The sequence below is a fragment of the Setaria italica genome, chromosome IX, assembly GCF_000263155.2.
Source record: "Setaria italica strain Yugu1 chromosome IX, Setaria_italica_v2.0, whole genome shotgun sequence".
NCBI lineage: Eukaryota > Viridiplantae > Streptophyta > Magnoliopsida > Poales > Poaceae > Setaria > Setaria italica.
The window spans coordinates 8,711,033-8,721,728 of NC_028458.1; the positions used below are offsets into that span (position 1 = coordinate 8,711,033).

Sequence of the window (10,696 nt, forward strand, 5' to 3'; positions counted from 1 at the left end):
ATCCAATACAGCTTATTTTGCAAATAATTCAACTTACAAGTGGTCAAGTAGTTCCCTTTGAAGGGACAAGTGGACTTTCCATGACCACAATCATGTGGAATGCTGCCATGGCCTATTTAGTCCCAAAAGGCTTATAACAAGCATTATCCAGTATCTTCTTATGTTATTGCTGTTAAAGGATCATGACCCTTGACTAAAGCTACTAACAGTAGCACCCAATGATTAAATACAAAAATTGTAAAGATTTCCTGTTGAGATTATCATGGTACATGCATTAATATACCGCCGTGGTTTCTCCTAACTTCTATGGAGACACACTGCAAGATTAGCCCGTAATGTTTCAGCTGTCTCTAAATTAAGTTCTAAACACTTGAGATACTAACCTGGGGGCAGCACCACGTGCAAGAAGTCAGAATTGGGTTTCCTTTGTCTAAAAGAAATATCTTCAAACATTCTAGCATTCTATGTAGTCTACAATTGCAAAACATCAATGAATCCTCACCCAGTGAAACTACATGATGCCATCATAGTAAGAAGTTCCACGAGTAACACTTCGGTTACATCTGCTATTCCTCAAAAAGTAAACCAGACTGAACAAACTGTTCCTTTCTCTTGAATTAGAGTGAGGAAAACAGAAACAAACAACCAGAAAAGAGTTAACAAGAAGACAACAGCAATAGACAAATGCAAAGTTAAGGGGTTAAAGTTCTGCTATCTATTTGATATTTGGGTTGTAACATGAACAAAAATATACCACCTGCAACTGAAACATTCAGAGATTCAAAAGTACCTTCCATTGGAATGTTTACAAGCTCACAAGCTTGGAGTGTTTCTGAAGAGAGGCCATTCCCTTCACTTCCTAACACTAAGCACAGAGACTCATTCAAGAGTGAATCAGCTAGTTCTTTGGACAGTGATTGGATTCCTTTGGACGCATCGCCGCTACTTTCTGGATGACCTGCCATCATCTTCATATTATATTTAGTCATCAACTCATGCAGGTCATGCCAGGTACCAGTGACAACAGGAAGCTGCAATGAGGCTCCACGGGCTGCACGAAGAGCCTTTTCATTGAAAGGATCACAAGAAGCTGGGAGAAGAAATACCCCATCCTGTTTGCATTTGGGTTTACAAGTTGTTAGAAGTACAGAAGTTGTAGCAGCAAATACTAGCGAGTATTTAGTTTTATCAATTAATACACACGAGTCGTGTGTTGTGTCTCTCATTATTGTTTACAATAGCATCAGATATTCAGATAAGGACATTCCATCCTATCTTACAAAAGAGCGCAGAATCATTTTTTTAGCAAAGGAGCAGAATGAAATTTCATGGCATATTCGAAAAACCTAAATTGTTGCCAACTTTATCCTGTTACAGTTCATTTTTTTCTTATAAATCAAATAGTTCAAAACATCTTACAAAGAATCAAAGTAAAATGGAAACTCTGGTTTCAGAAAGGAATTTCAGAAAGGAAAAGCATATGCTCTGGCGAAGTGGCAATAGATTGTCAACACTATGCAACGTAGTGCTAGTGCATTCTGACATACTTCAAGAAGTAATGCTAAAGGAAGAAAATGGCATACCCATTTGAAAGCACAAGCTGATCTTATCAGAGTTCCAAGGTTACCAGGATCCTGCAAGGTAGGGGGGCTATGGTCAGCATGAGATGCATTGCACAAAATCTGTAACTACACTTGCAATGCTCATAGCTACATTAGCTTCAAACAAAAACAACATGCATGGATTAGAATTATGTTTTGTAGCCTACTGCATAAAGAATGACAGCAATTATCCATCTGCGCAATGATATCCTCACCTGAATCCCATCGAGGACTAGAATCCTCTTTGGATGATTGAACAGCCCATGAAGAGAATCCCCATCCTCATGGCTCCCGAGGTCGCGGAAATGCCTAGGCATGTGCATGACAGCAATCGCCTCGGTGGAATCAACCGATTGCATCCCGGACACCTTCTTCATCACCGCGGCGCTGACATACACAACATCGCCACAGAACTCGCGCAGCTCCTCCGGGACCTCCACGCCGTCCAGGAGAAGCAGGTAATCGATGGCGTCGAGCTCAAACCTACACATCTCCCTGAAGCAAGTGGCAGGAGCACAGGATTATTAGGAAGAGAAGCTCCGCGGGACGGGTAGGAGATGACAAGAGCCCGGAATCGCAGGGAGTACAGGATGGGCGCGAGGCCGACGAGGAGGAGGCGGCGGCAGGAGCGGCGGTACGCGGCGGAGAGCCGGAGCTTGACGCAGTGCTTCACCAGCGGGTTCGCCACGCTCGCCACCTGCTTGCGCTTTTGCCCGCTCCGGGAGGAAGCCGCCGGCTTCGCCGCGGCGGAGGCCGTCGCAACGGCGGCGCGGGACGAGGATATGCTGCGAAAGCGGAGTGCGCGCTCCGGAGTCGCCGGATAGCTGGCCGCCAAGGGCGGCGGCAGCGGCGGGGCGCGCGCCAGTAGCAGCATCGCGGTGGCGAGCGGCCGAGCGGGGGCCGTGGTGTGGCGAGCTCCGTTTGTAAACTTGGCCTCGTGGGCTTGGCGCCCATCTTATCTGCTCGTTACATTCAGTCAGGGCGTCAGGCAGGCGTCATGCGTCAATGACTGCGCGGATCTTCAGAAAACGACGAGCTAACTGCAAGTGTGGAAGGTCCACGGCAGTTTGGAGCTCCGGTGAGGTCTCCAGAAGGAACGGGCTGGAAGCAAGGAGCACGGCGGCGCCCCGCGGCGTGGAGCGGAGCAGGCGTTTCCTGCCAGCCCGAGGTGCGACCGCGCCTTGGGGCTCCGGTCACCATCGTGGCATCGTCCCGGGCGGAAGGAGGAAGGAGAGGCACCCATGGCCATCAGGCGGCGCTCCGGCGAGCCGCGGCGAGAGGATTTGGTCGCGGCCCGGGAACTTTTAAAAACACCCCTCAGATGTTTCAAATAACCCCTGGTTTGGATTGAGATATTAATCGCGATCCAAATATTTACACATTACCCCTTATAATGTTCAAATAACCCCCTAAATCGGATGGCGATTATTGGTCGCTTTCCGAATATTTACAAAGTACTCCCTACTTTGGATTGCGGTCATAATCGCGATCCGAATATTTACAAAAGGACCCTAATATTTGCATATAGCTCCCCTGCACAGATCGAGTCCTGCTCCCGCACGCCGGCGCCGCCCGCCGCCGTCGTCCTCTGGCCGCGACGGCATAATCCCGTTCACCCGACCCACCGATCCCTACGCTCAAAACCTAGCCCCCAAAAATATCCCTACTCATTCGCTCATGGCATCCTGCAGGCAGCTAGCTCTATCTGACCGGACGTTGGAGGGAAGATGCCCGCGCGACTGGGCTCGCCCCCTGCCGATCATGTGATCTCCAGCGATGACGAGTCCGCGGAGATGCTAGCTAGATCCGCTGGGTCTCCGATGACCTATGGGGGCTTCAGCCGTGATCAAATGAAGTGAAGATTGTTGATGAACCGGCCGATACGATATGCTAGGTCCAATTCTGAATGTGCCGAAAGCCTGAAACCTCTGTCAGAAAAATTGCAGCGTTCTGAATTGCAGTCGAATGCATGGAAGAACTGTGCAGATTTGAAGAAGTTGGGAGTTGATGGTGCATCAATTCGCAATTGCAAGTAAAAAAAATGATGCTGCCAAAAGTGTTGGAGCTCGAAATTGGTAGCAAGCCGATTAGGTTGGGACTGACCGGTCAGACAGGTTCCTTCATGCGGTCTGACCGGTCCTGGATCCTGTAGTTGGTCTGGCCAGACCAACTAGTCTGACCACGGACCGGTCAGACCCGGTTCCTGTCTCACCGATCCTGGGTCCTGTAGCTGGTATGGCTAGACTAGCCGGTCTGACCAGTTTAGCTAGGCGGTCTGATTGATCCAACTCTAGTCCGAGTAGATTTGAGAAACCCTTGTAGATTAAGATTTGTAAAAAGTTACGGGGCAAGGCCTTCCCACCCTATAAATATGAAAGGCCGCGGCCGATTGAGGCTAACATCCAATCGAACAGAACATTTATCTTTATTTTTATCTTCAAACCCTAATCTTTTCCAACCCTTTGCTTTCCTCCTTCATCTCGACGGCGGTTGACGATGTTCTGAGTGGCCTGCCGATCTCAGAGCAACCCTAGGTGCACCATCCTTGACAGGTCCTTTCCGAGGTGGTGAACGTAGATTTTCGCGTTACCCCTGTGCAAACCAGCCTGACTGGCTTCCCTGACCGATCTGACCAGCCAGAGGTAGGAGCCTCGCGAGGTGAAGTTCCATCGTGCCCGATCTAGCACAATCGGTGTGTTGGCCAGAGGTAGGAGCCTTGCGAGGTGAAATTACACCTGCTACGTTGATGCATCCTATTATTAAGCCATGGTCTTTTTAAGGATGGGGATTAGATTTTATGGGTAAAATTCACCCTCCTTCATCAAAAGAACATTGTTTTGTGACAGTGGCTACTGATTATTTCACCAATTGTACCGAAGTAATTCCACTCAAGAGCATGATACATCGGGAGGTAATTGAGTTTGTTAAAGAGCATGTTGTCTATAGGTTTGGTATTCCACAAACTTTGACCATGGATCAAGGGACTTCATTCATGTCTAAAGAGGTGTGTGAATTTGTTGAATCCTATGGTATTAAATTGCTCGATTCATCTCCATATTATGCTCAAACTAATGGTCAAACCGTGTCTAGCAACAAAATTTTGATTAAGCTCATCAAGAAGAAGATAGAAGAGAGTCATAGAGGATGGTATGAGGTATTATTTGAAGCTTTGTGGGCTTATTGTATTTCTAGATATGGTGCAACTAAAGTTACTCCTTTTGAGCTTGTTTATGGTCAAGAAGCCATTTTGCCCGTTGAGGTGAATCTAGGCGCATATAGGTTAGCAAAGCAAAATGATCTTAATGTTGATGTTTATCATGCTTGGATGATGGATAATATTGATGACATAACCGACAAGCGATTGGAGGCTTTGGCGGAGATTGAGAAGGATAAGATTCGAGTTGCTAGAGCATATAATAAGAAGGTAAAGGGTAAATCTTTCCAAGTTAATGATTTGGTTTGGAAGACAATTTTACCTATAGGAACCAAAAGCAATAAATTCGGCAAGTGGTCTCTAAGTTGGGAGGAGCCATACAGGATTGTGAAGGCGTTTTTTTGGAATTCCTATATGGTGGAGACTTTACAGGGACATCAGCTGCCTAGAGCTCTCAATGAAAGGTACTTGAAGAAGAATTATCCAAGTGTATGGCAAGATGCTTGATGTAACATGGCCGGTATCTTTAAATATCGCTCTTAAAATGAATGGCCGGTGGATTCTGTAAAGAACCTCATCCTTAAGCTTGTTTTGTTTTCTGGTACGCAATGCTTTAAAAAAAATAGGAGGAATGTGTTGGAGCCCGAAATTGATAGCAAGTCGATCAGGCTGGGACTGACCGTTCAAACCGGTTCCTCCAAGTGATCTGACCGGTCCTAAGTCCTATAGTCGGTTTGGCAAGACCAACCAATGTACCCGGTTTAGCTAGGCGGTCTGACCGGTCCAACCCTAATTCGAGTAGATTTGAGGAATCCTTGTAGATTAAAATTTGTAAAAGGATTTCCTTGCAGGGCAAGACCTCCCCACCCTATAAATATGAAGGGCTACGGCCCATTGAGACTAACATCCCAATCGAACAAAACATTTATCTTTACTTTTATCTCCAAACCTTAATCTTTTCCAACCTCTTTGTTTTTCTCCTTCATCTTGATGGCAGTTGAGGACATTCTGAGTGGCCTGCTGATCTCAGAGCAACCTTAGACGCACCATCCCTTCTAGGGTGGTGAACGTAAGTTTTTGCGTTGCTCTTTGTACAAACCGGTCTGAACAGCTTCCCTGACCGGTCTGACCGGCCAAAGGCAGGAGCCTGAGGTGAAGTTCCATTGTGCGCGATCTAATGTAATTCGGTATGTTGGTGAGAAAAAAGCGTCAACGCAAACAGTTCGGCACCACTTGAATCAAGCAGTTCAAGTTATTCGCCTACTGCATGCCACTTCCAAATCTCATAGCTCCGGCGATCGTTATCCGCGCTGAAGATCGAATGCAGCGTAGTTTACAACTTTACACGGTTCGTACTGTTCGTCATCTATCAGAAGTGGCATCTCTACAAGAAGCGCATTCGCACATGCCAAACTGCTAGGACACAACGGAACATGTGTGTTCCTCCTCTTGCCAAGCAAGTCCCTGTGACTCTAAGCTACCAACTGCAGAAAGTGAGCTTAAAACCACGGTCCTGAAAGGAGTGAAAGCAGAGAGTTAGATTTGGAGGAAAAAGAACAGAAAACGAACGTATTTTTTGAAATTGTAGGGATCCAAATTTGAGATGCCACGACCTCTTAGGCACAGGTCACTCGTCTCCCATTGCAAGTTCTAGCGCATAATCATCTCTTTCCTGAAAAAGAAGGGAGTCCATTTCGTCTTAGGATAGTGTCTGAGTACCTATAAACTACAGCTTGTAGATCAGAATGATAGTATTACTCACCACAGGCCCTCGTGCAAAATATCTCCCGAATTGGAGCCAATACACCTGCAAATTGACAAATAATTTGTTTAGTGAAGCAAGTTTCATAAGCTTGTTTCGTACTATGTCTCAAGCTAGATATTAATTCTTAAAATTCAAAGGTGCTTAGGCTATGTGCTTGCCTCATCTTCATCTTGAGTCTCGACTTCAACATCTCCGGATGGGAAGCCAACACACAACAAGGCATAACCCTGAAAAGGAAACCATACAATAGAATTCAGCAAACCCTGGGGCACATAGTTGATAGGCAGCATTGGACAATATTTTACAGTTGAGTAACTGATGCGCATTGGTGTGAATAACTACTAAATCAAAAAAAAATGCCAATATCTGGAGCACAAAAAAAAACTAAATCATGGTTTACATTGTAATCACAATCGCCCAGGAACGTTCAAGAACTTGCAGAAACTACCTAAAGTGGACCACAGGTTAACAGCACAGTACAGCGTCTCAGTTTCCAGACCATGTACATGGGGAGCAATAATATGGCATGGGCACAGTACTTCAATCTCATTGGAAGAAAAGAATGGTGTACCTGATCCTTTAGTTCTGCGGATATCCCAAGTGCTTCAGGTTGTCTTATTTGTCCTGATTTTATCCGGACTGCACAGCTTGTACAACAACCTGATTACCACAAGGAGTTTTCAATTATTATCTGGATAACAATAAATGATCAAAGTGGAAATGCTACCAAACTAGCGTCATTCTAAGTTACACCAATGTGTCACAATGCAATAGCATGTTTAGGCCTCTCTTAATTTAGTTTCTGTCAAGAAGTATCAGACAGGAAGAGTCCCAAATGATTCGAACATGATTCTGCTTACATGTTCAAAAAGCCAAAATGGCAAATTTGAGCAATGGGTGCAAAGAGCTCATAATGAAAAGAATTATGTATCTTTCTGACAAGACACAGTGAAATGATGGATGCAACCCAGTGAACCCACAATGGTGGCACACAAAAGGCAACACAAGGAACCCACCATCAAGCTCACATTAGCTAAGAATGCTACCTGGCGAACAATGCATTCCACCATAAGAATAAGGGAACGCTTTACTACAGAGGAATTCCGCTGATTGTACTCTAGAAGTGGATATCGTGCACATTTTCAAACTCAAAAAATAAGGATGACTTCAAGATCCCTGACCCCATCACTCTTGGCTTCGCCAACAAGATTACAAGGGCCTCGTCGGTCCCCAAGTGGGTGGAGCATGGCAAAACCTGGTGGGTGATATACTTAAGCAGAACTTTTCTCTGACAATTTGACTGGAATAATTTTGTTTTTTGCCTTTCCGATCTCCATGGTCGATGCTAGGGACAAGTGATACCTTTTACCTAGAAGATGAAAACAACATGGTGTTGGCAACTCATATGAAGACTCGCGTAACCAGGCAAAGCTTGTTGGAGGAGGGCTTGGTCCTCCTAAAGCAGACAGGTAAAGTCAAATCCACCAGACTGGCCTTTCAAGTGCTTCATGGTTGACGCATGGATCAGGACCATACTTAGCTCAGGATCCAGTCAAGACAACCTATACCTATCTGGATTTACCAATGGAGCAGGGACTTGTTCAGCTTCAAACTCGATAACGAGGACGATTTCAAAATCACTACCTTCGCCAATGATTTGAAGGGACTCATTGGTTCCCAAGTGGGTGGAGCATGGCAACATCTGGTGGACCTAGACTTAAGCAGGGACTCTATCATGGATGCAGTCGGTTCGGTGACCTGACAAACAACCACCCCAGAAAAAAGCTTGAGGTGAGGGTCGCGCTTGCACGTGCTACTACACGTATCAGCATCAAGGAGGAGGTGGCACGGCCTCCATTCAGTTTCCACCACCATCTTACATAAGTGTATTTTGAAGCACTAACTAGCTGGCTGGTTGCAAGTAGGAAGGGGAAAGAGGGTAGTTTTCGGTTTTCTGTCAACTGCCATCGTGAAGACAGGGCTTCACCAGGCTCTGCTTGGAAGAAATAAGGATGCTTCAGGCTAGAGGGAGATAGGCACCCTTGGCATCGGTGAACTTATTAATGTACCTGCTACTAACTAGCCATGCAAAATGAGTCGACCAACAGCTTACTTAACAGACACGTTCATGGTTGCTACATGAATATTGAATCATATCATGCACTCCAGCTTGGGAAAATCTGATGCTCCCATGGGCATTCGCATTCTGAAAACTAAGGCTCATCTATAATGTGTAGACAGCAAAACAAAGTACTAATATGATTAACTGAGATCCCATAGAGACACTGCAGTTTCATACTCATCAGGAGTCAGGATACACTGCAAAAGCCACTATTCCTTCTGAAACTACAATTGAACATTCAAAACGATGCCGTTTTCACGACATCACCATGATTGCTTTGCTAACTCTACGCAGCAACCTGGTTAGCAGAACAAGTGTGACACAAATTAGTGTCGTCTGTAGTTGCGTCAGTTTATTAGAATCAATAGCACGTTCAGGTCCTCGAGTAATTCAGTTGCTTGCCAATAGCATAGGACAAACGAGAGTAGCAAACGAGGGCAAAGAGAGGTGACAGAAGGGTTCAGGATGCAACCTACCATGGCGGCACGCGAACGGCAGCCTGATGTCCTGCGCCTCGGCGGTGTGCAGAATGTACTGGTCCTGCTTCCGCCACCACCATGTGATCCATAATCATTAAGAAGACCTTTCTTCCCCCACCAGGAAATCAGAAACACCGGAGCATACCCCCCTCGGGGCGAGGGTGGCCGTACCTCGGGCACGACGAACTCGTGGACGACCCCGCGCTGGCGGTCGTGGACGGTGACCTTGTGTGTGGGGACGGGAGCGGAGGAGGCCGGCGGCCGGGGCGCCTGCTGCAGCTCCGAGGCGCGCGCCCTCGTGTCCCGCGCCGGGCGGCTCGGGCGCGGCGACGCGGAGCCGGCGAGGACGCCGGCGCTCCTCTCGCTCCTCCACAGGCACGGCCCCCTCGGCGCCCCGATGCGAGCCCTGCAGCAACGCGCAAGGATTGACGAGTTCAGCGTATACGTCCAGTGAATGGTGATCATTTGGGGAAGGCGACGACGCCGACGAGCACAGTGGCGGAGCTGAGCATGAGAGCATAGAGCCACAGACAGGGGGAGAGTGTGGGTGCGTACGTGGTGGCGGCGGGGCAGGCCATCGTGCCCGCCGTCGGTTTCTGTTGACGGGCGGGTCCGGCCCGCGGCGGGAGGTGGTTCGAACGGGCGGAGGGGTGGACCGTCCGGCGCCGACTGCCGAGGCTGGACGGGAGGGGGAGCGTGACGAGTGCGCGAGCGAGCGGGACGGGATCCTCGCGCGACTGGCTCGGAGCGGATAAGGGGCCTGCCTGCCGCGCGCTCCTCGCCGTTAACCCCCAACGGGCAACGGCGGTCGGTGCCCCGGTGCGCGTGCGGCCGAGCAGAGCGGATCCACGAGTATGACGGGCCGGATAGCGCCGGTGGGTCGTTCTCGGAGGAGGAGAGGCGCGCGCGTGGGCGAGTGACGGCCCGCTCCCCAAACGCAAGCAACGTGCACAGGCTGCGGGCCGCGCGAGCGGCGGACTGCGGCGTGCGTGGTTGAGGCCCAAATTCAGGCGACCGTCCGGTCCGGACGTCCGGTCTAGGGCTGTAAAAACAAAAAAGCGCTCGAGGCCCGTGAACGGATCGTGTTCGGTTCGTTTTAGGTTTTCAAGATCGGCTAAACGAGCTAAGCTCAAGTCTAACTCAAAACTCGTTAACTTTTCGAGCTTGAGATCCAAAGCTCGCTTGTGCACTACGATTAATTATGACCTATAAGGTGTATACGTATATATACTTTAATTTTAACGTTTACAAGTAATGCAATGACTCTAGTCCAATTACTATATAGACTTTTTTTATTTATGTTTATGAATGATATAAATCTCAAGGATCGTGAATTGCTCGTGGTTGACTCGCTATAAGCTCAACTCGAGATTGCCTCGAATCATAAATGAGCCAAGCTTGAGCCTACCTCTAAGCTCGGATGGTTTTGAGGCTCCGCTCGTTGCTCTAACAAGCTCAAGCTTGAGGCGAGGGTCAAACGTGCGCGGCCGTGCGCTGTCGTGCCGCGGCGCACGCAGCGGCGGCCTTTCCAACCAGCAGCGGCTCATCATTCAGGGGCGTAATGTAAAAGTCCGA

The 10,696-nt window shown here is 48.0% G+C and overlaps 2 protein-coding genes across 2 annotated transcripts; both read right to left on the reverse strand.

Moving 5' to 3' along the window:
• Positions 1 to 623: 623 nt before the first annotated feature.
• On the reverse strand, positions 624 to 2,830 carry LOC101784698 (uncharacterized tRNA/rRNA methyltransferase YsgA). The gene is given in 5 exon segments (XM_012848830.3): positions 624 to 1,112; positions 1,584 to 1,634; positions 1,817 to 2,096; positions 2,189 to 2,511; positions 2,514 to 2,830. Coding segments are annotated over 5 exon segments (1,116 nt in total). The 5' UTR covers positions 2,556 to 2,830; the 3' UTR covers positions 624 to 692.
• A 3,121-nt stretch (positions 2,831 to 5,951) lies between these two features.
• Positions 5,952 to 9,877, reverse strand: LOC101785087 (ferredoxin-1). Its single transcript, XM_012849194.2, has 8 exons — positions 9,677 to 9,877; positions 9,293 to 9,527; positions 9,119 to 9,182; positions 7,092 to 7,180; positions 6,679 to 6,747; positions 6,518 to 6,562; positions 6,369 to 6,427; positions 5,952 to 6,268 (listed from the first exon to the last, which is right to left on the reverse strand). The coding sequence occupies exons 1-7, from the start codon at positions 9,697 to 9,699 to the stop codon at positions 6,383 to 6,385; spliced, it is 570 nt and encodes a 189-aa protein (XP_012704648.1). The 5' UTR covers positions 9,700 to 9,877; the 3' UTR covers positions 5,952 to 6,268; positions 6,369 to 6,382.
• Positions 9,878 to 10,696: the final 819 nt, after the last annotated feature.

What these genes read in the sequence shown, in the direction of transcription:
- LOC101785087 (XM_012849194.2), bottom strand. Translation starts at nt 9,699, where the DNA reads ATGGCCTGCCCCGCCGCCACCAC. An exon ending in CCGCAGAACTAAAGGATCAG is followed by an intron (nt 6,748 to 7,091) that starts GTACACCATTCT and finishes TTTCCTTTTCAG; the next exon opens with GGTTATGCCTTGTTGTGTGT. An exon ending in ATTTTGCACGAGGGCCTGTG is followed by an intron (nt 6,428 to 6,517) that starts GTGAGTAATACT and finishes CTTCTTTTTCAG; the next exon opens with GAAAGAGATGATTATGCGCT.